This window comes from Drosophila grimshawi, unplaced genomic scaffold (assembly GCF_018153295.1).
Source record: "Drosophila grimshawi isolate 15287-2541.00 unplaced genomic scaffold, ASM1815329v1 contig_44, whole genome shotgun sequence".
Classification (NCBI taxonomy): Eukaryota; Metazoa; Arthropoda; class Insecta; order Diptera; family Drosophilidae; genus Drosophila; species Drosophila grimshawi.
The window spans coordinates 2,617,634-2,644,758 of NW_025063240.1; the positions used below are offsets into that span (position 1 = coordinate 2,617,634).

General features: G+C 40.5%; 6 protein-coding genes across 6 annotated transcripts; all 6 read left to right on the forward strand.

Moving 5' to 3' along the window:
* The first annotated feature begins 3,286 nt into the window (after nt 1-3,286).
* Nucleotides 3,287-5,103, forward strand: LOC6556594. Its single transcript, XM_001985432.2, has one exon. It carries the CDS (start codon nt 3,495-3,497, stop codon nt 4,230-4,232), a length of 738 nt encoding a protein of 245 aa, XP_001985468.1. The 5' UTR covers nt 3,287-3,494; the 3' UTR covers nt 4,233-5,103.
* A 2,470-nt stretch (nt 5,104-7,573) lies between these two features.
* Nucleotides 7,574-9,456, forward strand: LOC6557166. Its single transcript, XM_001985431.2, has 3 exons — nt 7,574-8,070; nt 8,334-9,031; nt 9,097-9,456. Exons 1-3 carry the CDS (start codon nt 7,608-7,610, stop codon nt 9,160-9,162), a joined length of 1,227 nt encoding a protein of 408 aa, XP_001985467.2. The 5' UTR covers nt 7,574-7,607; the 3' UTR covers nt 9,163-9,456.
* Nucleotides 9,457-15,474: 6,018 nt separating this feature from the next.
* On the forward strand, nt 15,475-20,298 carry LOC6571193. Its single transcript, XM_043215316.1, has 2 exons — nt 15,475-17,142; nt 17,651-20,298. The coding sequence occupies exons 1-2, from the start codon at nt 15,475-15,477 to the stop codon at nt 20,216-20,218; spliced, it is 4,236 nt and encodes a 1,411-aa protein (XP_043071251.1). The 3' UTR covers nt 20,219-20,298.
* A 581-nt stretch (nt 20,299-20,879) lies between these two features.
* Nucleotides 20,880-22,647, forward strand: LOC6557049 (mucin-5AC). The gene is given in 5 exon segments (XM_032740074.1): nt 20,880-20,967; nt 21,027-21,167; nt 21,237-21,627; nt 21,773-21,962; nt 22,156-22,647. Coding segments are annotated over 5 exon segments (1,302 nt in total).
* A 291-nt stretch (nt 22,648-22,938) lies between these two features.
* LOC122322563 (spidroin-1) lies at nt 22,939-24,009 on the forward strand. Its single transcript, XM_043215318.1, has one exon. It carries the CDS (start codon nt 22,939-22,941, stop codon nt 24,007-24,009), a length of 1,071 nt encoding a protein of 356 aa, XP_043071253.1.
* Nucleotides 24,010-24,532: 523 nt separating this feature from the next.
* On the forward strand, nt 24,533-26,440 carry LOC6557153. Its single transcript, XM_001985426.2, has 2 exons — nt 24,533-24,706; nt 25,097-26,440. Exons 1-2 carry the CDS (start codon nt 24,565-24,567, stop codon nt 26,284-26,286), a joined length of 1,332 nt encoding a protein of 443 aa, XP_001985462.1. The 5' UTR covers nt 24,533-24,564; the 3' UTR covers nt 26,287-26,440.
* Nucleotides 26,441-27,125: the final 685 nt, after the last annotated feature.

The window sequence follows — 27,125 nt, forward strand, 5'->3', positions numbered from 1 at the left end:
TACATACTTATGTACATACATAAATAAGTTTCCGGATTAAACGCACACCTCGACCGCCATTGTCATCAGGCCAAGTTGGCGCAATAAAACCAAACTGAAACTGTGCATGAAACTTCTGCCTTGCCTTTTCCCACTCCCCCAAGTAAGAAAAGTATGTCATTCCGCCTGATACTTATGCGACAGTGTGTGAGTCTGGGAGTGAAATTGCCATCTCATGAGCGTACATCAAAGGCATAAGTCACAAGCACAACGAGCCTTCTTCCGATAATCAAACCGTTGACATATTTTATAAGTAATCGACCAGATCCCTTTTCATTCTGTATTATCCTCTTAAATATATAACCAAATATTTGTTTAAATAGTGCTTTAAGTTTGAGTTTTTTACCCAACCATTTGTTTTCAGTATATTGAGTTGAAATTAGTATATCAAAACGCTCTATTTTCTATTGAAGCATTGTGACCTGTTGGCAGCGGCAACATGTTTGAATTTGGAGACCTTCGTGGCTTAACATAAATAGCTTATTGTTAGTCATATTTACATATCCACATTATGCCAAGTGCAGTTGAGCCGCAGCAGCCAGCGTTGGTAGCGCTCACATTATGCAACGTTCTCTTTGTGCAGCGCTGCAGCAAATCAGTTGTTTCACATTATTCTAGCTAAACAGTTGTTTCGCATAACTCAAGCTGATTGATCGTTTTGGTGTTTCTTAGCAGTGACTTCAAACATTCATTTCGCTGATCGATCGTTAGTTACTCTTGTTGTGAGAAGATTTAACAATTGGCTTTAAACCTTTGGCTTCTAGTCTAACTAAATTATTTCAAATAAACCTTATATCGTATTCGAAGTAACTTTGTGTTATTAATTGAAAAATAAAGCTATCAAAAAGCTGATAGCGCAAACAACGCCTTTTCAAGTAATTTAAAAGTTTATTTAATTCATTTTTAGCAAATTATAATAAACCCTTGTCACATATTTCTTTTAAAATATTAACTTATGTCCTTGAGTTTCAATATTTTGCTTAGCAAATAATCTCTCTTTCTTGAGTTTAATTGAATATTATCAAAGCCCTTTCCTTAATATGTAAATATTTCGTCATTTAAGTAATTTAACAAAAATTTAAGTAAATTTACGCGAATTATAAAGACATTTCAGTACATGTGTCTTTAAAATATTAATATCTTTTTTATTGTGCGCTAAGCACATTTTTCTGAAGCAGTCGTGTGCGAAATGAAATTGAGACCCAGAAGTTAAATGGTTTAAAAAATTTGATTGCCACTTTCAAGACAACAATGAATATTCCATATGCGAAGATATAATTTATATTTATATTTTTCCACTTAAACAATTTTGAGCTAAAGTAGGTATATATATGTATATGGATATATTTATCTGCACCTCATATCGTCCTTGTTCCTTCTTGTTTCTTTATTTCCAAAAATATATCATTTTTATTATGTATTTGTTTTTGTGTCGTTGTGCTTGGTGCACATTCAATATTTAACAGTCTCAACAAATTACTTTAACCCTTCTCAAAGCTGTGTGCCCTAAAGGCTTTAAGTCATTTGTCAAAAACTGCAAAAACGGCTTACGGAAAACTCGCTCATACGTCCACAAATACACAAATACAAACGCAGACACAAAAACAGAGAATTTCACACTTTCTTATGCAAATTTCGTGCTTACTCTCATGTTTTTGAGGCGATATGAGGGAATCCAAACAAATATACACACATATACTATATATAACTTTGGGGCAGCTGGGAACTGCCGATGGGAGCATTTCAAACACGTTGCTGTCAACTTCTTCACACATTAAGCCTACTTTATTTTTGGTTCTTGTCAGATTAAATTACTTTGCCAGATGACAAGCGTTGAAATATCATGGGCCTGTACTATTGAAAGAGGCGCAAGTTAACGTCATTTCCTGAGGGAAAACACAAATCAAATGCATGTCAAACACAGCAAATCAATTTCTGGCATCTTCTACAAGTGAATTTCTTACTAAGTAAAACAAAATACTGGTCTTTGTGTCTGGCAGCAATTTTGACAACTCTGCTGTCTCGAAATAAACCAAAAAAAAATAAAAAATTCAAACAAACCTATTACATGAAAATGTAAATAGCCTATAAAATGTATTTACATAACAGATCTGCAAGTGTTTATATTACAAATAAAGTTAATTTATTGTATACAAATATTTCAATTACAGGGCATCCCCAAATCGTCCACTTATCCGTTACTATAACACGAGAAGGTGCCGCAAATGAAATATCCTAATCAGTCGAAGAAAGCTGTCAACTCAATTACTTAAGCCCAAAATAGGTTTTAGCTACAGCTATAACTAAATGCACAGCTACTTTCCAACACTGGGTGGCTGTGGTAGAGAAAGTGCATTATCTTGTTCTGGTGAAAGGGATGAAATAAAATAGGAGCCAGGTGTAACCGCACCCGTGCTATTATAAAACCTTATAATTGAATTTTTTATAATTCGCTGAGCTGGGCAACCAACCATCGAAGTGAAACATCTCCAGTCCAGCCCAGCCCAAAGTGGTCGTCGGTTTTTTGCTATCAAAGGTGCTGGCCTCCATCTCCATTTACTTGGGACACATAAAACACTGCCGGCGCACGGCCAAAAACACGGACATTTAATAGTTGCTGCTATAAATTCGCCCGCTCCTTGATACAATTAGGAAAAATGCTTGGTATTGGATTCTGGTACATCGCTGATAGCCAAACGTGGTAGCTAGTTGGTTTCTGGTTCTCTTTATTGCTTTTGTGGGAAAGTAACGCAAATTGAAGTCATTAGTTTTTATTTTGCTTTTGGAGGCGATATTAAATGGATGTTGTTGGTTAACCTAAAGTCAATTGGAAAGTTTATTGCAGCAGTAAATGAAAGCAGATATTTCTAAAAAATTATTTTTTCCGTTAATAATTTTATAATTAAAAGCTAAAATTCAATTTAATGCAATCAAAAAGTAAGAAAAACATTTACTGCGATAATAGAAAATCTTATATAAACAACGCCTATTCTTGGCCATTTTATTCAGAAGAATAGAACAGAATATAATTTCAAAATAAATGTTGAAAACAAATAGTGTTTCACAAATATTTTATTTAAATTTGTTAGCATAGAGTTTTTATATTTTAAACCAATCAGAACGAATTTCAACTTACTAACTTTCTATTTATTTTGGTCTATACGTAGTTGATCAATTAACGTCAGTTTGTCAGTCAATTTTATGTAAGGTGGTGGAAAAGAAATTATGTAACCCACATTTTCAGATCAAGATCTTTGATACTATAATCAATACTGTGCGATATGTTGCTCAATTCACAAAATTCAAAAATATTTTTGGATAGCAGGCATATTGGAGTTTCGCCCAAAAGAGACAGAAGATAAATTGAAATAGACCATAGCCAGTTGCAGTTATTAACTTTCAGCCTCATAAATTTTAATTATAGTTGACATTATTACCCGCGCCTAATCATAAGTATGTGCAAACGGTGTACGACTGTTAGTCCCCATAAATTCGATATACGGTTACTGGCGGAGAAGAGTGTGATTCTAGTGGAGACGCCGGGTCATGAATCAGAAATATTTCTGCCCGAGTTACAGCACGGTCGTGTAACTTTATCGAATATCATCCGCAGCCGCCAGCCCAGCGTCCGTCCGAGTGGAGTTTGTTTGCATTCCACCCTGTCATCACACCCTGGTCAGCGACTGGCGAACCGTAAACTGAACACTACCATGTCGGACTTGGCGCCAAAGAGCTCTGGTCGAGACAGGAACGTCTCCAAGCTACGCTTCGAGCTCAAGCTCATTTCGAACGGGAACGTGGTGCTTGCGGAATGTAATGGCTATGAATCTGAGATTTTTCTACCTCATATTTTTAGCCATTGCGTTACCATGAAGCGCGTCTCTGCTGGTCAGCTGGCGCAATATGCGGAATGTCGGAAATCGAAGAGGAACCAGTCTTCATCTGAATCGGCCAACAATGCAGCTTCTACAGCGGCCGCTTATTTAGTAGCACACGCTGATAATCAAACGAAGCTACTGGTGAAACCAATTCATCTCATTATGAATACGTCAGATTCGCAGAATGAACAGAAATACCAAGAAAAGCAGATAGTGAACAATGTGAACAAGGGATCAAAAGTAAAGGTGCCGTCGGTTCAGTCAAAGAAAAAGCACCGCAAGCAGATCTTACATAAGGCAGCCGGTGATGCCTGACAGATTAAAACAGATTAGACTTATTTGTACCCCATTGTGCTCACACATTGCTCAGGCGCCAAGCTTCAATATTCAGTACCTGTATTCACACCACATCAATTTACAAAAAATCTTTATAGGGCACACTGATATTTCTCTGTCCATTAATGTAAAATTTATTTATTAAAATTTTTTTATTAAAGTTTTGTGTAAAGTTGTCATTTGGCCAGTTAGTAATGCATTTTAATAACAGACCATCCAAATTCTCCTTGAAGCTGTTGATGAACCAAAACGTTGTGTTGGTCGAGTATCCGGGCCGTGAACCTCAACTTTTCATTCCAGTCTTGCTCGATGACACTATCGTTTTAGAGAACATCATTTTTGACTATAATGGACCGCTGCCGAATAAAACGAAGCCAAAGTTGCCAGATCACCAAATGCCAATGCCAACCAAAAGGAACTCTGCACATTTAGGAATAGACAACAATCGACTAAATCGACGTCAAAAGCGTCTCAGCTCTGAGCAGATCGGTAATTCAGGCACATTCAACAGCGATATTGTCCAGTGGATCCGTACCGGTATTAGAACCATACCAAAGTCGAGCCGTAGATTGAAGAAGCTCTGTGCTCCAGTTTCTGGTACTGCTATCGCACCTTCAGTTACTGGTGTCCACCTCTTAAATTCGTGCCAAGCACATTACAAAGTTTACAGCAAGGCTACGACGAAGTATGATGCTATTCGGAAGGTTTTATTGACACCCTTGGTAAAGAATTAGTTCCATGAATGTCGCAGTATATTCAGTAAGCAATGATATAACGCTTCGAGACGAACTTGTCAATTGTTTTAAATTTTAGATTAAAGCTAACTGGCATTTTTTCTGGTTTTAATAAATTTATTATATATTTAACAATAATTACTTAACTAACTCTTTAAAACTAGACGACAAGACGTAATATTACAGAATATGATGTGTACTTGTCGAATAATTTGTTGACGAATGGCGTCGAGTCTGTTAAGCCGTTTCTACTGAGTTTACATAGTTTTCACTATTTGCATGACATCGCGAACAACCTATCAACCAAATTTGGTGACTGTAACTTTAAAATTGTTGTAGATATGTGGTTTTAACTCTTTGCGATTATCAGTCTTACCGATTTTCTAGCCTCCAATTGTCTGACGCGGGACCAGACCAGTGTACGAGGTGTGTTCAAAAAGTATCGCGAATTTTGTGTTTTTTCAGATATTATTTATTTATTCATGAATATCTATTTTGTCCCCTTCAAAGTAATCCCCATGAGATATTATACACTTGCGCCAACGGTTTTTCCAATCTTCGAAGCACTTCAAAAAATCATTTTTTTTTATCTTGTTCAGCTCCTCCTTCGATCCCGTCTTTATCTCGTCAAGCGTAGCGTAACGTCGTCCTTTCATGGGCCTCTTCAGTTTAGGGAACAAGAAAAAGTCACAGGGGGCCAGATCTGGGGAATACGGTGGCTGCGGCATCATTAGTGTGTTGTTTTGGCCAAAAAGTCGCGCACAAGCAACGATGTGTGAGCAGGGGCGTTATCATGGTGCAAAAGCCAATTTTTGTTCTTCCACAAATCCGGGCGTTTCTGGCGGATTGCTTCGCGCAAATTGCGCATAACTTGCAGGTAATATTCCTTATTGACCGTTCTACCCTGTGGCAAGAACTCATGATGCACCACGCCCCTGCAATCGAAGAAAACTGTCAGCAAAACTTTCACATTCGACCGAACTTGGCGCGCTTTTTTCGGTCTTGGTTCGTGCGGCAGCTTCCATTGAGATGATTGAGCTTTGGTTTCCACGTCGTAACCATAAACCCACGATTCGTCACCAGTTATGACCCTCTGGAGCGAATTTGGGTCGTCGCGGACAGAGTCCAACATCTCATTAGCAATGTTCATGCGATGCTGTTTTTGGTCGCAATTGAGCAATTTTGGTACGAATTTCGCGGCGACCCGTCTCATGCCCAAATCATTGATAAAAATCGAATGGCATGAGCCAATCGATATGTCTAGCTCCTCAGCAACTTCTCTAACGGTGATTCGACGATTGGCCAATACCATTTTCTCCACTCCATTAATTTTTTCGTCTGTTGTTGAAGTGCTCGGGCGTCCGGCACGCTCTTCGTCGTTCACATCTTCTCGGCCTTCTGAGAACATTTCGTTCTACCGATAAACGTTGCTTCGGTCCAAGGTAGCTTCTCCGTATGCCACAATCAACATTCGGAATGCATCCGCGCACTTAATTTCGTTTTTCACACAAAATTTGATACAGGTTCTTTGATCCATTTTTTTGAATAGGTAAAAATCGAAGACGATCCAAAACACGTGCAAGCAAAGCTGCTGTCAACAATTAAGTGAACATTCAAAATGGCCGAGCTTATCGGCATAAGTGAGAGACATGAGTACCAACATAACGCTACAAAAAAATCGAAATTCGAATATACGTAACCCGCGAAAATTCAAAATTCGCGATACTTTTTGAACACACATCGTATGTTCTAAGTTTTAAGTCTCTATCTCTAAGTTCATACAGACGGACATATGGACAGAGAGCATGACGGAAATTACTCGTTACCTTCAGTATCAGATTATGAAAAGGAATGGCGAATATCTTGGAAACGCCGAAGATCAAATTCCCTTGTATGCCGGAGTTAACCTACCGACATCTAAATTTTAGTTAGGTCTACGAAATCTGTACATGTAGAGACAGTCTACAAAATGTAAAAGATTAAGATAATAAATAAATAAATAAATTATGAAAGTTAAAAAATTGATTTTAAAATAATTGGTATAACAAATTAAACGAATAGTGTAAAGTATAAAATAACTGAACGACGGAAGTAAAACGACGGATATATTAAAAATTGCATCATTATAGCTTTATAACTGAGTGAATTATACTTATACGAGTATACACAAAAACAAGACAGCCGAACATGGCTATATCAGCTAGACTAATGATTCTGATGAAGAGTATTTATAGACTAATACTATAATTTTTCACAATATCGGCAGACGCAGTTGCTAAAAAATATTTAAAAATATTGTGCAATCGCAGTATGAAATACACTCTGACACTCTTGCATAGTACTCTTGTGAAATACCTGCATAGTACTTGTTTTCATAACACGTCAGCTGTTAGGCTTGTGTTAGCTCAGTTCTAATGCACGAAACAAAACCTGTCCCGAGTGCAAAACAACAAGCACTCTAGTTTGTTTTTTTTTTCTTTATCTCTATATAGAGAGCGATTGGTTAGTCATGGGGCTTCCAGAGATACGTGGCCTTAGATTACGACAGTACATTTTTATTTGTATACTTCCAATTGCAAATCAGTCTCGCATTCAAAACAAAACGCGTTGGATCGCAAAAATGAGCTCGTTAAACATTTTCGATTTAAACGATGATTGTCTAGATTTGTTACTAAACTATCTGACATCCGAGGAACAGATTCTTTTTGCCCAAGTCTGCAAGCGATTTCGTGAGGTGTTCATAGCTTGGGGTGTAAAACATTATCGCGAATTTGGAATCGACGCTAGCAACACAAAGCAGTCGATAATCGGTCTAAGCACTTGCCGTGAAGTAGTCGAGACACTCATCATCGATATGGATCACTTTGACACTGCTCGAATATTTAGGAACTATGGATGTGACGAGCCCGTCATTTGTTTCAATATACTTTGCTACGCCTTAAGTGGCATGGTCAACCTGAGGCGTTTGACAGTGAAACAGCTAGATTATGTGACTACTCCAATTAAAAAACCATTTGAGCAAATATTTGCCTCTGTTAAGGATTTAAATGACCTAAAAGTCTTAGAAGTACATGCGAAAGATGGTATGTATGTAATTCCTACACAAATTCATAAGCCGCCGTGCCCGACTAGAAGATATCCAGCACCTTCTATGCTAATATCTATAAACATTTTCGAAATATTCTAATGATCCTTTACATTAGAAGGTCCAATGATCCTCTACATTAGAAGGTTTCGAAAACATATCTTGTAAAATAATCGGTGTATGCTATGTAAAATTTGGAAATTTTATAACATTTGATTTCAAGTGTAAAATTAAAAAAAAATTTGTTGGCTTCACATGCAGATTGGACATTTGACACACTATGGCAGCTGCATCACTTGGAGGAGCTGCAATTGCAAATACAAAAAATATATGGAGAAGTTCTGGTTGAATGCTGTAAGTCAAATCCCAATCTTCGTCGGTTGCAACTGGGCTATGGCATTGTCGTGGGTAATCTATGTGATATTGTGCGCCATTGTGCAAACCTGGAAACGCTTGAGTTTGGCATGATGGAAACGGATTTTGCTTACAAGCCGCTTTCTAGGGTGCCCAGGCTGAGACAGCTAATCCACAAGGGCGCTCGGGAGAGTAACTCCTTGATGCCCCTGCTAAAGGCACTTGCTGTGCAACCGCAACTGCAACAGCTACACATCGATGGAGGCATCCTAACTCCACAGGAGATTTTGCAAATTGTTCGACAGCGCGGATTGCTGCAGCTGAAGTGCTTCTGCTCGACGGCCGAGTGTGTGGAGATGCTGGCGCAGCTAATACAACTGCAGAAGCTGAGCATCTGGGTGTCCAACGGGTGTGACATTTCTGATGCCCTACTTAAGGTTATTGGCCAGTGCAAGAAGCTGCAGCTACTTCGGATTGCGTCGGGAAACCTGAAACCAGATTTTATTTATAACGTCTCAAAATTGTTGCTCGATTTGAGAACTGATACGCCACAAGAATCACTCCATCTGGAACTTCCTCCATCCAACTATACGAAGTCAATTGAGGTAAGAAGCTAATATTTGTATAAATTCACATTTGATAAAATATTAACATCACTTTTTATTCTTAGAACTTATCGCCACAAACTAAGGTTTTAAGCTTTTCGGAATTTGAGATGTCTTCCTGGAAACTTTGAGTTCCGAAATGTTGTTCCCAAATATTCTAAAGACAGTATTACCAAATGAAATGTGCGTGTTTCGTTGACTCGCTAATGTCCTGAGCACATGTGGCAGTCTCACATCCTTCCAGTGACTATGCTATCGTCACGTTTTAGCATTTAAATTTAAATGTTTCACCAAAGAGGGAAAAATCCGACTGCAAATTCGCTTATGCCTAAATGAAAATTGTTTCCGGAATTATAAAATTACTTTGTAAACCATGCAAAGCATTTATGTTTATGAAATTAATCAATTCCATTTTTATACCCTTATGGATTATAATTATAAATTTGTCGTGAAATTTGTAAGGCATTAAAGAAAACGTTTCAGAGCCCTTAAGGCATTTAGCTTTAAAACTTTGGGAGTTCAGCCCATTCTAATAATTTGTCTAAAAAATGGAAACCGACAGACAAGGCTAGAATGAACCGGCTGATGATCGTGATCAAGAATACATATACTCAATGGCATCTGCGATGCTACGATCTTGGTTAAATTTAATAAGATTTTCAAAAATAAAATACTTATTATTGGATATATTAAAAAGCACACCAACTTATCCACAAGCCAATACAAATATATTCAGTTATTAATTTATTTATATATTAAATGTAGACTAATATAAGGCGATATAGAAAAATAAAACAAAAATTAATTAAAATAGGTAAAATAAAAATAAAGAACAAACTTTGTATTTGGTATAATTTTATATGACTATAATTTACTTGTTCTGTGAAAAACATCCCGCTTCATGTCTCTCACAACAAATTGGATGGATATAAGTTGGTGACAAAGCATTGTATTCCATGTCCAGGAAGAAGTACAAATAAAGAACATTGACTTAATTGAGTCATTCGTAACCGAGAATCAATTTTATTAACCACATTCTGTATCCACAATGCAGCCAGCGAAATTAAAATCAAATTAAATGAGTAAATTTAACATTCCCATTGTCGTTGATGAAATCTCATGCGTGTAACATGATAATGTATGTGTAAGTGTTTGTGTATAATGATGATGCTGTAGCTGCCGGTGTTTGTCAGTCAGAGGGAGAATGGAGTATCAATCGTTGGCAAGAAGGGCCATCAGTCAGTTGAGCAACAGCCATTGCTTATTTGTTTCGATTTAAAACAGTTTTTCTGTTCTTCCGCATGCTGGGCACGCTTTAACACGTTCATATTGAATTAAACGTTGCAGCGAGCAGAACGGCAACATCACAGATAGCAACAATAGCGAGCACAGCGACACCAACACCAACAGCAACAATAATAACAATAACATCAACAAAAACAACTGCAGCAGCAGCAGCAGCATGGTGAAGCTAAAATCAACAGACATTGTTGCTGAAAATTTCCTTTTGTGTAAAAGGCAACTGCAGAGGGAAAGCAAAAGCCGGAAAGTGAAACGAGCTCTTTCTGAAGTGAAAGAATAACAGCAACAGGCAGTCAGTAAAGCACAACAATGGCAACAATGCACTTAAGACAACCCTGATATCATTATGTACTACACATCAACTTATTATTCCAGATTTGCATTCGCGTTCTTCCTTTTGACAGTAAAATGTTAATTGAAATGCAATGGATTACAACAGATACATACATGTTCAAATATACCACTAGCGAAATTTCGCCTGGTCTTTTACAATTGTACTACGTCAGACTCGATACCCTCAACAGGACACAAAATATTTATATGAATGGATTACAACAATATGAAAAGAGAGAAGCACAGAGAAAATAATAATACATTAATTGAAATTAAATAATATAATTTTTTAACAAAAGTGCACTTTTTCTTGATTAAAATATTTCTCGAATCATATAAAACTGTCTTACAAGATGAGATTTTTAAATTCATATTGCCATTTGCAGACTTTGTTCTTCTAGTATCCACAAGCATCCTTGATAGAATAGAGGATCCAAATTAAAGAAGCTTATTTTCTTATTTCCACAGCAAACACAAATATAGCATACAATCGCAAGTGCTTTAAAAAATATGTATATAAAATCCTACTGCCCCCCTAAAGTGAGATTGCGAAAAAAAAACCCAGCTAAAAGAACCAACAACGTATAACTGCTAATCTGAAGAATAAAAGTGCTACCTCAAAAGAGGAAGAAAAAGAAAAATGCTGCGTCCAAAACAAAAAGCTAAAATTAAGCCATGCCTTTGTTTTGACCTAGTTATCATAAAAGACACTGCTCGTGAACACTGTGCACGTTGACTGTTAACTTGGATGACATTTGCTGTCTTTACAGTTGCCTGTACTTTAATTTGATCAATAAAGTTCAACGACGGCCTAAAGCAGCGGCGATGTCACCATGAATATTTTATGGCAATGTGTGAAGCCGCACATTATTAATTAAAATTGCTTCATGAACAAGAGTAGCAATAACAACAACATTGGTAGCAACAGAGTGCGCGAAGTTCAGGCAAACGAGGCGGCAGTAAAAACTTCCAATTACTCAAGCGAGTCCTTCAACATGAACAGCAGCAGCAGTAACAACCACCACAACAACAACATCACATAAAAATGTATGCTTACATGCGCGTATTTATGTACAAAAATTTTCGTGTGTGTGTGTGTATGTGTGTGTGTGTGTGTGTATATATTTGCATTTAATATCCTTTTCTTTGAATAATTCATTCATACAGCGTTGACCAATAACTGAAGAAGAGCAACAACACACACAGAAATCACAAGGCACGTCTAAAGTGTTTTCTGACCAAAGGGGTTCCCTTTTATTGATGTTGTTCCTCCTGCGGTTTTTGTTGCTGTTGTTATTTTGAATGCATGCCGCAAGTAAAACTGATTAATTGGCACTCGTGTTGTGGTTACCAGCGGTTGACAGGATTCACGGGCTCATCCAAAGCGCGCCGTTATTCAAATTTTTGAGCAGACATAATTTAACAACTGTTGTCCAGAGATCCTCAGTCCCTTCGGACATTGGCCGTTGGTAATCCACTCAAATAACAAGCAAGAACAACAATAGATACACCATCCAAACAATGCTGACAATGACAGCAACAAGATTGACAAACATGACGGCTGAGTAGCAGTAACCAGATAATACCCTTCAGATAAATAGAGGTATACTTCAAGTTAAATAAATAATAAACGTTCGTTGAGTTCGTTGAAATACATATGAGCTCAACTGCTGTTCAAACCTATTCTTGTTAATATTCTTTGGTTCTTTGGAACTGGCCAATTTTAAATGGATGCATATCCAGCTCTTTACTTGGTTACCTTTAGTGTAGGGTATATTGTGGGTAACTGCGTATGTCATTGACTGACTGACATCCTGGGCACATAAGGCAGTCTCTTATCCCCCCAGTGACTGCGCTATTGTCACGTTTTAACATTTAAATTAAAATGTTTCGCTTAAGAGAGATGGAAGGATGGCTGCAAAAATTTGCTTACGCCTGGCAAGGCACAACGAAAAGTAAAAATAAAAAATCACAGCTACATCCCTTCAAAAAATAAAAACAAAACAAAGAAATGGAACAGAAAAGTGAAAAAGAAAATAAAAATAACAGCGCTGATTTTTTCGCTGTCCTGTTTGGCGCTGTCTTTTGCAGTTGGCGCGTTTTCCAGCTGCACTTGAAAGCCTCCTTGTTGGCCATCACTGCCAGTGGCAGTGGCCTATTTGGCGTTGGGCATCGCCAATGCATTCGCCATTCCCAACGCCAACGCGAACGCCATCTACATTTATTCTTCTTCTTGTTCTTGTTCATTTATTCAATGCCGCAATGTTGCCATCAACAGTGTCGGCCACACGGCGTATCAGCGTTATTCGAGGAGGCTTACACGTTATATACAACAAGAGCTTTTCAGCTCACTTCATCCAAAAGGATGAACAAAATGGTCTTGGTAAATTGCATAAGGCCATTAAGATATCTATACGTATATTTCCATAGTCATCTTAATTCTAGTAGCCAATAGCGGTGTTCTTTAAGCTGTCACAAATATTCCACTCGATTTGTAGAATGATTATGATTTATTTTTACTAGTCAGTCAAATTACATTTTCCTCTATTTCTTTAACATATTTTTAACGTGCACCGCTTTGCAATTATATTTAATAACAAATTTGTTCACTTAAACTATTTGACGTAACATTCAATGCCATTCGCTGCATCCGTATCCCTCGAATTAAGCACTTTCATTAAGTAACTGCAATCAGCCAAGAAATTATCAGGCAACATCTGGTGCCTCCTTAACATTGTGACCTGCCGTGCGATATCTTAATGCACTTTTAATTGAGCAGCGACCTGCAAGCACTGAGCAGCCATCTGTCAAGTACGATGGTGAAGGGCGAAGTGTGAATCGCGAAGGGGTGCAAATTGAGAAGAAGTGAAAATGAAAAATTATAATTAAGCTTGCCATTAGCAAGAGCAAACATCCAGATGCTGTTGCTGTCGCTGTCGCTGCAATACCACTCTTCATCCCCTAGCATCGATTTAGTCATCTAATTAATAGCCAATGACATGCAAAATGCGTATACGCCATGTGCTACAATAAGTTAACATAAATTATTGAAAATCAAAATTAATGCGCGAGTTGTCATGTTCATGCGCCCAACTCCCACCTGGCCTGAAACTGAATTGATTAATGCGAATCTGCTAAAACTGTTGTCCACAGTTATTATTTTACCGAGCATGGACATCTCGTACTCATATAGACATGAGTTCATAACTATTTTTTACGAGTTTTTAGTTTCAGAGTGTAATCAAAATAATATTTTCAAATTGTGTATGTATTATTCTTTTTGCCGGCTATCTGATAACGTTCCAAGTATATACTACGACACTTATTTTTCGTGTAAGTTTAAATAAATAAATAACACAAACTAATAGCAATGTGTTGAGTATAATGCCACATCAACTACTATTTTTTTATAATATTATAAATTTACGTATATATATTGATTAGAACTTAAGCCATGCTAGTGATAAATATTTATTCTCAACGCAATTGACGTGCGAAGAGTAGTACGCACTTATTTACAGCATTTTACTGACAGGCCTTCTGTGAGTAGCAGCTGTCAGGAACAAAAGCGAATAAATTGTATTTTACCAAATTCAATTACCAAATGATTTGTTTTTACACATAGTATATGTTTTTTTTTGCCTTTTGTACCCTGTATAAGAACAGGCTCCTAAAGTGTTCGTAAGTTGTATGTACGTAAATTAAATACATTTACACTTTTAAAGCTTAAAGTCCGAGTGCAGGATATCTTCAAGTCAATCACTCGAGACTTCGTATTTATTATTATAGTCTGATACCGAAAAAGATTCATTGCTACCTGTTATCATCTGGTATATCACTGGTAACAGAGTATTACGCAGTTGGTTATGTCCGCCTGAAACGTTCTCACTTTTTTTTTTGTATGCTCGGGCAGTCAATTGCCCAAATTTACACGCACGTACTACGTACTGCAAATTAGTGAATGTTCTGTAGTCCGAATATTCGCATGAATGTCTCCGCCTGTCGTTGATTTTGATGGAATTCATTTCTATGCCTTTTGGACTCTCGTAAATGTTGGATTTAGATGGTCATAAAGGTCTTGTTACTTGCAGATGTCGACATGAGCAATCAATTAGTATATGACAGTTGTTATGCTTGTTTTTTTCTCTTTAATCTATTTTAGTTACATACATGCACTAAATTGAGTTTTAGTAGTGCATAAGAAATGAGAAATTTTTATTATTTAATTAGTCTAGATAACTTTTAGTATAAACGACCAACTCGAAAGTTGCTTAGCTCATTTCCACAAATAAGCTTCAGATACATCCGGTATAAATTTAATCTATAATAGTATAAACGAATAATTCAATAACCGATTAGTGGTTTGGGAGGTTGCTTTTTTTATTTCCAAAAATATACCTGGCATAGTTCCGTTCTTAACTGTGCCATAATAGAGCGATAATATATTATAAGGTTATTTAAGAATTTATAATAAGAATTTCTAACAACAACAAAATTGGAAATCAGATAAGCCAGATCGTCAATATATGGTGACTTAGTGACACAATAAGTTGCGGTCACTGTAGATTGACTCACAATACTATTGAATAAAATCAATGTGAAGTTGATTTTTCATCAAATATTATGGTTATGTTTTGGACCATGGCCAGAAAATGCGTATCTGCTATAAACACCTCATTATCAGCAATAAATAAAAAATTGCGATTAATGATACATTTTGATAGCGATTATATTGACATAGTCGTGTGACTTATAAGAAAGTTCTAAGCCTGCGTAAGGCATGCCATAACACACTCATACCCCGTGCTATGAGGTGCTACGTGACTGTGTTCCTAATTCTGAAGCTGCTGGTCAGCTTCAGTTTGGCCGCTAAGCGTTTACCGCGTGTGTTGCCCCACGTGGAGGCTAATCCAGGTGTTCCCGTGCATGGCGATTGCGAGTTTCATGTGAACGGTGATCTCAATGATCCAGCGCCACTCTTCGCGCGACACAACTTTTTCGAGCTCATTGTGCCCGATCCCACGGACACAGTGAGTCTGACTAATGGCGAACTGTTCGATATGTTTTGTCCAGGTGCGGGCTTTGCGGCACCCTTCGAAAAACGAACCCAGCTCACTGTGCAGTGTTTGCAGCACAAGTACTTCCTGGTCGACGGGCTGATCTACCCCTTTATGAACTTCACCTGCGCAGACTGGCCCACCTTTACGGCCCTACGCACTGGGCGAGAGTGCAATGGTGGCACTGATCTAGTAAAGGTAGGCTTCCAACTGGATGACGATGGCTTCCTGCAAACCTACGATGTCTGTCACGATGAGCTTGCCGAGGTCACACGCTACGTCCACCATGTGCTGTATCCCTCCAGCTATGACTATCAGCATGGTGTAGCACGTCCAAGGTTTGTGGAGTTAGACTTCTATGGTGGTCGAGATGTGAATACCAAGTATACGCAAAAGGAACAAAATATCACAATTAGCGATATTCTGGGCATGGATGCCTCTCCCTATTTCAACTACAGCGAAGATCTCTTCTTAGCTCGCGGCCACATTGTCGCTAAAACGGATCAAATCTTTGGAGCAGCGCAAATGTCCACCTTTCTGTTCATAAATGTGGCTCCACAGTGGCAGACCTTCAATGGTGGTAACTGGGAGAAAGTTGAATCGAGCGTTCGCAAATTTGTGGCTGATCGGAATCTCACGGCTGACTGCTATACAGGCACCTGGGGTGTCTCGACTCTGCCCGATGCTAATGGCATCGAGCGCGAACTTTATCTCGACTTTGATGAGAACAACAATGGACTGATACCGGTGCCCAAATTGTACTTCCGTGTTATCATAGATCGCGAGAATCGCGAGGGTATCGTTCTGGTGGGTGTAAACAATCCTTATGTCACTCTTGAGCAAATACAAAGCGATTACATTCTGTGTGAGGATATTGGCCATCGGCTGAGTTGGGTTTCCTGGCTGAAGGAGGACCTGCTTGAGGGCTACTCATATGCCTGTACAGTCGAAGATTTCACCGAAGTGGTTAAAGACTTGCCTCTTGAGGATCTGCACACGAATGGTGTGCTAGGTTTAGATGATATACCTACGACAGCACCTCCTGAGAGTACCACACAGGAGCCAAGCACCACTGGCGTACCCTCGACAACACCTGCTGATAGTACCACAGTGGAGCCAAGCACCACATCAATACCCTCGACCACACCTGCTGATAGTACCACACAGGAGCCAAGCACCACATCAGTACCCTCGACCACACCTGCTGATAGTACCACACAGGACCCAAGCACCACTGGAGTACCCTCGACCACACCTGCTGACAGTACCACAGTGGAGCCAAGCACCACTGGAGTACCCTCGACAACACCGGCTGATAGTACCACACAGGAGCCAAGCACCACTGGAGTACCCTCGACTACACCTGCTGATAGTACCACACAGGAGCCAAGCTCCACATCAGTACCCTCGACCACACCTGCTGACAGTACCACAGTGGAGCCAAGCACCACATCAGTACCCTCGACCACACCTGCTGACAGTACCACAGTGGAGCCAAGCACCACTGGAGTTCCCTCGACAACACCTGCCGATAGTACCACACAGGAGCCAAGCTCCACATCAGTACCCTCGACCACACCTGCTGATAGTACCACAGTGGAGCCAAGCACCACTGGAGTACCCTCGACAACACCTGCCGATAGTACCACACAGGAGCCAAGCTCCACATCAGTACCCTCGACCACACCTGCTGATAGTACCACAGTGGAGCCAAGCACCACTGGAGTACCCTCGACAACACCTGCCGATAGTACCACACAGGAGCCAAGCTCCACATCAGTACCCTCGACCTACACCTGCTGATAGTACCACACAGGAGCCAAGCTCCACATCAGTACCCTCGACCACACCTGCTGACAGTACCACACAGGAGCCAAGCACCACTGGAGTTCCCTCGACAACACCTGCCGATAGTACCACACAGGAGCCAAGCTCCACATCAGTACCCTCGACCACACCTGCTGATAGTACCACAGTGGAGCCAAGCACCACATCAGCACCCTCGACCACACCGGCTGATAGTACCACACAGGAGCCAAGCACCACTGGAGTACCCTCGACAACAACTGCTGATAGTACCACACAGGGGCAAAGCACTGCCGTACCCACAACAACTGATACACCCGTCACCCCAACTTCAGCTCCAATTTCTAAACAATGTCACTTTAGTCTCACTACCGATCTGAAGGATCCAGCACCACTGCTCACACCAGAGGGCTATCTAAGATGGCTGTTGCCCAATGAATCGGGGGTATACATCGTAGATGATGGAACCAGTATTGATATGCACTGCACTGCAGCAATGGCAGCACCCTTCAATCGATATACCGCACTGACGGCACACTGCCTGGGCAATCAGATTTACGAGGCCGAAGGTCTTGAGGTTGACGTCCGGTCCTTTAGCTGCCAAACGTGGCCGACCTATGAAGCCATGCGCACTGGCAAACCCTGCGCAGGCGGCACAGAGCTCCTCCAGATTGGCTTCAATGTGGCGGCAGGCATGTTGCCACATTTAGAGATTTGCTATGATGAGCAGACGCAGATCACACGTTATGTACGATATGAGCTGACTCCAGCGAATGTTGCCTATCAGCGCAATGTGGCACAACCGGGTTATATTCGTGCCGGTTTCTATTCGAACAAGGATGTTAATATGTTCTACGGCCAAGCCCATCAGCATGAGGTTTTGAGTGAAACTCTGGGCATGGATGCCAGCATATATCTCGACAGCAGTCGCGATTTATATTTGACACGCGGTCAGCTCGCTGCACGTCAGGATTTCGTGCATGGTTCGGAGCAGCGGGCCACTCACTTCTATGTGAATGCGGTGCCGCAATGGAGAAGTATTACCATCGGTAACTGGCTGGCCGTGGAGCGTAGTCTGCGCCAATTTGTGGCCAACGAAGCACTCAATGTCAGCGTCCATGCGGGCAGCTGGGGTGTTTCCACACTGCCAAATGCCCACGGACAACAGACGGAAATCTATCTGGACAGCAGTGAGAAACAGTTGCCTGTGCCGCGTCTTGTTTATCGCATTGTGATCGATCAAGTGAGTCGCAAGGGCATCGCCCTGGTGGTGGTCAACAATCCACATGCCAGCCTGGCCGAGACGCTGCAAGACTACGTCGTCTGTGACGATATAGGTGCTAAATTAAATTGGCTAGACTGGGAAAAGACGGAGCTAATGGAGGGCTATTCCTATGCCTGTGATGTAAATGACTTTACTGCTGTTGTCAAGGATCTACCATTGGATGACTTGCATACCACTGGACTGCTGGGTGTATCTGAAGGCGATAAGGATTCGGTATGCAATTTCAAAGTAAATGGCGATCTGAAAGATCCCGCACCACTTTTTGTGCTACGTGATGCAGAGGGCAAGGCAGAGTATCTGCAGCCGAATGCGCAGGGTGTGGTAGAGATGAAGCATGGCGAGACTTTTGAGATGCACTGTAGTGGCACAAAGGGCTCGTTTACGGGTCACTTTGCAGACACTGCTTGGCTAAATGCCAGCTGCTGGCAAGAGCATAGCTTCCTGGTGCTAGGCAGTGTACATCAGCTTCAAGATTTCGTGTGCAAGTCCTGGCCAAGCTATACGGCCAGACGCACAGATCGCTCATGCAATGGCGGCACCAATCTGCTCGAGGTGGGCTTCCAGCTGGCTAACGATGGTGAGCAGTACGATGATTTCCTACAGACCTACGATGTGTGCCACAATGAGCTGGCTGAGGTTACACGCTATGTGCACCATGTGCTCAATCCAAGCAGTGCACAGTATCAGCGCTCTGTTAGCCGGCCCAGCTTCATCACGGGTGACTTCTACGGAGGCAAGGATGTGAATGGCAAGTACACGCAGGTCCAACAGAATATCACAATTAGCGAAATTCTTGGCATGGATGCTTCGCCGTATTTCGATATCAGCGGCAATGTGTATCTGGCCCGTGGACATCTATCTGCAAAGACCGATTTTATCTTTGGAGCTGCACAGCAGGCGACCTTCTTCTTTGTGAATGCGGCTCCTCAGTGGCAGACCTTCAATGCTGGCAACTGGGAGCGCATCGAGGATAGCGTGCGAAAGTTTGTTGCTGATGAGAAAATAACGGTTGATTGTTACACAGGCACGTGGGGCGTCTCCACGCTGCCCGATGTGAACGGTGTGCCCCAAGAACTGTATTTGGACTTTGATGAAAACAACAATGGACTGATACCGGTGCCCATGTTGTATTTCCGTGTGATTATCGATCGAGATAGCCGTAAGGGTGTTGTGCTTGTTGGCGTTAACAATCCACATGCCAGTCTACAGCAAATTCACGACGAATACATTATCTGTCCCGATATTGGAGATCAGATAAACTGGATTAGTTGGACTAAAGAGGATCTGAAGAAGGGTTATTCATATGCCTGCACTGTGGAAGATTTTACAGAAGTTGTCAAAGATTTGCCACTGGATGATCTGCAAACGAACGGAGTTTTGGGAATTTCGACTTCGTTTCTTTAATCGAAATCAATATTACAACTTAAGTTAAGACCTTGAAATAATCAAAAAGGTTCAGCATACAATAAATAATATACAAATTATAAGTTGACCAGTGATAATTATTCTTTATTTTTAAACTGATAACTTGAACTATGGGTATTTCCAACACTATTTAATCTTCTCCCATGCCACACGTTACCCATTAGCTGCTCAAAACATTACTTATCAGCACATACTAATCTATTATTACTAAATGACAGAGTTAATTTTTATCTTATCTTCAAATTACGCTCGGAATTTTATTTATTCTATTGGGCATCCATTAATAAAGTACGAATCGGCATTAATATGTAAACCAACAAAATATTTGGTTTTGTTTTGGGTTTTTTTTAAGCACAATAATTAAATAATTTATATATAAAATACTGTTAAATAATGCATAACTATCTGGCATATTTTGACTATTCAGTTACTTTCAATTAAAATCAGTAATATTTTTTCGTATGTTAGAGCGAGATGGCTTAAATAATTCGATTATTTAGCTAATTCGTTTGTACTGAAAAAATTCAAACGCAGAAAACAAGTCAAGCATATCATTAAAACAATATAAAACGAAACCCTCTTTGACAGTAATATTCAGTAATGCAAACTTTGCAAACTTCTGTTGTGAAATATTCGAATCATGTTTATAAAGTGTCAGATAGGCTTTATGGCCTTTTGGTTGTTGGCCATGTTTATGGGCTCAACAGCTCATGTCAATGCCTATAGGAGTAAGTTTGATCTGTATTTGAAGCACCGACAATTTGCTTATCAGCAATCCTCTTATCAGAGTTTGGACAGGATTGTCGCGATATTACCTGTGCACCCACTGAGAGATGCATTCTATCCAACATAGCCTGCGAAAAGGATCAACAGAATGGCGAACACTGCGGCCTGTACCCCAAATGTATGGAGCGTTCGACGAGCGCAGGTGCGTAGCGAGTCCGTTTCGTATTGCATCATTAGCACCATGGCAATCATCTTACTGATCCGTTTTCAGATCAGCAGTATGATCGTTTCACGATCGACAGCACAGCCAACACTCGTAGTAGCATCAACGCACCCATCTCTAGTCCCATCACCAGCACGATCCAACTGAACACTAAGTCGGACGACTATATGGACACGGACAGTGGCTTTGAATTCATTAATAGCGATGCAGGCGCCAATTCAGTTATCAGTCATGCCGATCAGCGGCAGACAAACGTACTGGTCATTGTGCAGGATGGCACATGGCAGCCCAATCAAAATCCCAATCCCAATCGTAATCCGAACTTCAATTACAATAGGCAGCCTTGGCGACAGCCCTGCATTGTTAGTCCTTATTATCCTTATGCCTGCATGCCCGCCTCGAAATCAGTGCCAGCTTATGGCAACGCTCGAGGCTCGGGGTCAGGTCCTCAATTAGTGCCACCCACACCACCCTGCTATTTCAATTGCTATCCCCGGCTAACGGCTTGATATCAACTCTTTGCTTTATTTAAACATTTAGTGGCTAAAAGTGGTTCGTGTTTCTGCTTCTCTTTTACTCACCAGACTTGGATTCTGGAAGGCGAACTCGTCGTTCGCCTCAAGTGTTCTATCCTCCACCAGCACCGCTCCCAATGCTCCCACCGGGTGCAATTCCAGCACCACTACCACCTCAAATACAACCACGCCAAGTTCAGCCACGCCAAGTTCAGCCACGCCAAGTTCAGCGACAACAAGCACAGCCACAGTTGAATCCGTATATATCCTTCAGCTTGGCCTATCCCACATATCTGTACTATGGCAGACGTATAGCGATGGGTCGTCAGGCACAGCCTATGAACTCCTCGCCTTATCCTGGCTTTTATAATCCAACTCCGAATTATTACTCCTACAATATCAATTTGAATCTGCCCTTTGCGGGCACCGCTTCGACATAATACTTCTGACTTTTTTCTCTTGGCAACCTTCCCATCTTCCCAGATTCTCCAGACTTTATTGACATGGACTCAGAGTCATCAAACGCACTTCATAATCTAACCACACGACAAGTACCTATGCCGGGACCTAGACCTATGCCTATGCCAATGCCAATGCCTATGCCAGCACCAATGCCAGTGCCGAGATACCATCCTGTTCCCGTTCCTAGACCCTATCCAGGACGAGTCTATTATCCTCCCTGGCGCAGGCCTGTGCCCATGCCAATGCCTATGCGTCCTCCTTACTATATACGTCCTCCGATTGTCATTCTGCCAATTGGCATGGGGAGTTATGCTGGCGTGGGCTACAATACCAATCAATATTATGGGCCAGGCGGAGCGTATCCCGCTTATAATGCACCACAATTTACCACTCAGGGACCGATCTATGATTACTACAACAACAACTATAATTACAACAATTACGACAACAATAATAATAATAATTAAAATAATTATGGATAATCAGTAACTAAAGAAATACAAAATAACTTGATTTGTGAAATTCATTTAAAGAAATATCTACAAAATACTTTTTCCATAGTGTTGAATTCAAAAATAATAAATTTTTTTTAAATAAAATTATTGATTTCAGGTATTTTATTAGACAGAGTTAAGCGATCAATTCTTGGAGCTGACGAACAAGTGGGCGATAACGAAATTAGAGGCAATGGAACAGGTGTTGGTGCAAATGGCTATGGAATGGGTGTTGGTAGAATGGGAATGGGTCCAAGGAATGGAATGTGTGGAAATAGAATGGGTAATCAAATGGGTGGACGTGGAGGTATTGGAGTAAATCCAAATAATGGGAATGGGAATGGAAATCGATATGGAATGAACGGGAATGGAAATAGGAATGGAATGAATGGAAATGCGAATGATATGAATACAAATGGAATGAATGGTAACGTAAACACTATGAATCGTCAAAAACGGAACATAAACGGATTTAGCAAACATCGGAGGGCTGGACAGCAAGGTAATGGAATGGGTGACAATAAAATGGGTGGAAATGGAATGGGTGGCAATGGTATGCGCGGAAGAGGTGGCAGTGGTGGTGGAATGTGTGGAAATGGCATGGGCAATGGATATCAACTAGGAGGACAAGGAGGTATGGGCATGGGCCCCAATGGAATGGGCGGTAATAGAATGGGTGGCAATGGAATGGGACAAAATGGAATGGGACAAAATGGAAGGAGACAAAATGGAATGGGACAAAATGGAATGGGACAAAATGGAATGGGACAAAATGGAATGGGACAAAATGGAATGGGACAAAATGGAATGGGACAAAATGGAATGGGACAAAATGGAAGGAGGCAAAATGGTATGGGACAAAATGGAATGGGACAATCTGGCATGGGACAAAATGGAAGGAGACAAAGTGGAATGGGACAAAATGGAATGGGACAAAATGGAATGGGACAAAATGGCATGGGACAAAATGGAATGGGACAAAATGGCATGGGACAAAATGGAATGGGACGATATAGAACGGGCGGTAATGGAATGGGCGGTAATGGAATGGGTGGAAATGGAATGGGCGGTAATGGAATGGGTCAGAATGGAATGGGCGGTAATGGAATGGGTCGGAATGGAATGGGTCAAATGAGTGGACGTGTAGGAATGGGAAGTCAATACTCTTCATCCTCGATCAACGGCCAGCCCTACGCAATGCAGGCTGAATGGAATCATGGACAGGGATCAAATGGCGTCAGTGTGGAAGGCAAAGTCTCCGTTGGTAATACAATCCAAGAAGATGGCAGCACGACAATGCCACGCAGAAGGACAAGTACTACCGAATCATCACTCTCTAATTCCAAATAAATTAGTACATATATGTGTCTCATTGTTATATTTTGAATGCTTTAACCTATAAAGTTATCTTATTGGTTTTGGTTCTGGCATTTAATAAATGTTTATTAATCGCAGTAAATGTAACGCATATTAATAACCTTTAATAAACTTCTTTACGAATTGAACTTTACGATCACGTAACACCCGTTAAATAAAAGAATAAGATAGAAACAAAGGTTAGAGAAATGCAACCCCATAAAAATTAACATTTTATTTAAATAACAATGAACAGGCCTCATTCGGAAGTGTTTGAAAGCGTTCAAAGCACAACAATAAGTTGAACAATACTTGCGACACATAATGCTCTACACAAAATACTCTCACGTCGAATCTCAAAACCGGCTGTGTATCAGTTGAGAGAGAGAGAGAGGGAGAGAGAGAGAGAGAGAGAGAGAGAGAGCGAGAGAGAGAGAGCAGAAGAGATGGAGAAGTATCAACAGAAAACCACCTGTAGCTCCCGTAGATTGTTTATTAAGCTGTCTGACACCGCACAGAGAACACTTCGAGACCGGTGCGCTGACTACAATGAATAAATTCTGGATTGCTTTCTTTGTGATCGCGGCGGCGATTGAGATAAAAGCGCGCGAATCAATTAAGCCAGCACCAGAAGTGGGTCAAATAATCGGAGATATTGAGAATGTGCATGTGGAAGAGGTAATTCAGCGAGGTAAGTTTTATCAGATTACATTTTACTTGTAATACAAGTGGGAAAATTCGTTGCATCAGCATTAGATTAGCATATAAATATAATTTATTAAACTATGTGATAATATGAATACTTAATGATTACATAGAAAAAAAATAACAACAAAATCTAAATTAATTTCAAAACAAAAAAAGATCGAACGCTGAAGACAACATACCCTTCTCGATAAACATTCATTTTAGCTCGAAGCTCAAAATATTAAGTTTTAAAGAAATTTTTTTAAATTTGTAAATATTTTTCTTTAATTTTATTCTTCCAACTAGTATTTCGCATTTCATATATATTTATATTAAAAACAATATCTAATGGCTAATTTTTGTTTAATGTTTCTGCGACGCTGCCATATTATAGGTGCTCCTTGCACATTGAACATTGATAAGGATTTGCCCCGCTCTAATCTACAGCCGCTTTACCTGCAGCCCGACACTGACGCCTATTGGCTGCCCAAAGCAAATGGTCACCTGGAGATACCACGTGGCGCAAGCATCGAGCTCTATTGCATTGGTCACTTTGCGAATGTCAGCAGCGATGTGCATGTTCGGACCAGTTCCATAAGAGCACGCTGCCTGGAAGATAAAACCTTTGACTGGGCGGGCGGCAAGCGAGAGCTGCGCGATTTCATTTGCGCCCATCCACCATTCTACACTGTGGAGCGTATGGAGCAACAGCGATGCGGAGATGGCGATGTTGCCTCAGTGGCGCGCATCTATCGTGTGGGCTACAACATTAGCGCTGGGAGATTTGTGCGCACCCTGGAGCTGTGCCACGATGCGAAGCAGCTGCGTACACACTACGCTTTGCATCAGTTGCAGCCGGCAAACGAACACTTTCAGCACAAAGTGAATCGTGTTAAGTTCAGCGCCGCCGGCCATTTTCCTGGCTACGACATGGCCTATCTTTACTCCCCTGCAAATCAACAGAAGCGAGTAGCACAATTGTGCCACGACGAATGCATACTCAATACGACAGCGGGCCTCTTTCTGACACGCGGACACCTGGTGGCCAAGGCGGATCTGATTTATGCCAGCCAGCAGCGCAGCAGCTTCAACTATCTGAATGTGGCTCCGCAGTGGCAGAGCTTCAATGGTGGCCATTGGACCATTGTAGAGGAGGTAACGCGACGCTTTGTCGCACACTTCGGTCTCTCGGTGAGCGTCTATACGGGCGTTCATGGCGTGATGCCGCTACCAAATGCCGAACAAACCAGCTTTCATCTTGCCACGGATGCCAGCAGTGCTAACAATGGAGTGCTAGCCGTTCCACGTCTCTACTACCGCGTACTCATCGACAATGACAAACCATTGCGCGGCTTGGCTTTCGTCGGTGTCAACAATCCGTACGCCTCGCTAGAAGAGATCCGGAAGGCATATGTGATTTGTGACCCTGTGGAGCTACAATTTGGACGCTCCATGCGTTGGCTGCAGCATAAGGATCTCAAAAAGGGTTATGTGTATGCATGCAGAGTGTCTGACTTGGCCTTAGCCGTGCGCCATCTGCCACCTGAGTTGCAAAAAGTACACGAGCTTCTAGGCGAGTTATAAATTTATTTTGAATATAGTTATTGGTTTAAGTACGGTCATTTTAAAAAGATTTAAAAAATACTCAATTTAAAACATAAAAATTAAAATCTAACACCAAAATGTAAAGGTGACAGTTAGAAAGTAAACCATTTAAAAAACAGAGAAAAAATAATCCATTCACCTCAGTCAATCACGATTATATATTTATCGATAATACACCAATATTGAAAATTTAAATAAAGAATAAGAAGAATAAAGAAAAAAAAGAAGAATAATTTTAAGAGGGAATAAGGTGAATGTGCAAAACGTATTCTGATATTGAAAGGGGACAAAGTTTTTAGTAGATCTACTTGAAAAAGATTACAGATTCCAAGTATTATTTGTTCGTGTGTTAGTTGTCGTCTTGTGTATTTGTAAATTCAGAAAAAATATATGAATATTTTTCTCTTCTCAAAGAGAAATTTTTTTTTGTTTGTTATTTGTCATAAACTTGTTGTTTGCTCAACAAAGCAATTAAAAACGAAATGATGAAATATCTGTGGATGCTTAAGTCAACACAGATTACTTATGCACATATATATTTTACCGCCAGCTAACATACAAAATATAATTTTCATTTCGGAAAACCTCACGGCTCTACCACACCGGATCGAGGCAAAAGCGAGGAATTTAAACGTGCGGAAAGCAGTTGGAAGTACGTTTCAACGTTTTCAAATCAGTAAATGCAAATATATAAATGTATTGAAAGCTCAAATGGGACCGAATTCAAAACGATGGCGAAAGAAAAGAAAATTTATGCTAATACGCAAGAAAGGGGCGGAAAAAATTCAAGGACGCAAAATGCCGGAAAACGGCAACAA

Bases quoted from the DNA above. Each gene is read 5' to 3' on its own strand.
- LOC6557166 (XM_001985431.2), top strand. From the start codon at position 7,608: ATGAGCTCGTTAAACATTTTCGATTTAAACGATGATTGTCTAGATTTG. The intron at 8,071-8,333 runs GTATGTATGTAA...CTTCACATGCAG, and splicing joins AGAAGTACATGCGAAAGATG to ATTGGACATTTGACACACTA. The intron at 9,032-9,096 runs GTAAGAAGCTAA...TTTTATTCTTAG, and splicing joins ACTATACGAAGTCAATTGAG to AACTTATCGCCACAAACTAA.
- LOC6571193 (XM_043215316.1), top strand. From the start codon at position 15,475: ATGAGGTGCTACGTGACTGTGTTCCTAATTCTGAAGCTGCTGGTCAGC. The intron at 17,143-17,650 runs GCTGACAGTACC...ACCACACAGGAG, and splicing joins CAGTACCCTCGACCACACCT to CCAAGCTCCACATCAGTACC.
- LOC6557153 (XM_001985426.2), top strand. From the start codon at position 24,565: ATGAATAAATTCTGGATTGCTTTCTTTGTGATCGCGGCGGCGATTGAG. The intron at 24,707-25,096 runs GTAAGTTTTATC...GCCATATTATAG, and splicing joins GGAAGAGGTAATTCAGCGAG to GTGCTCCTTGCACATTGAAC.
- LOC122322563 (XM_043215318.1), top strand. From the start codon at position 22,939: ATGGGTAATCAAATGGGTGGACGTGGAGGTATTGGAGTAAATCCAAAT.
- LOC6556594 (XM_001985432.2), top strand. From the start codon at position 3,495: ATGTGCAAACGGTGTACGACTGTTAGTCCCCATAAATTCGATATACGG.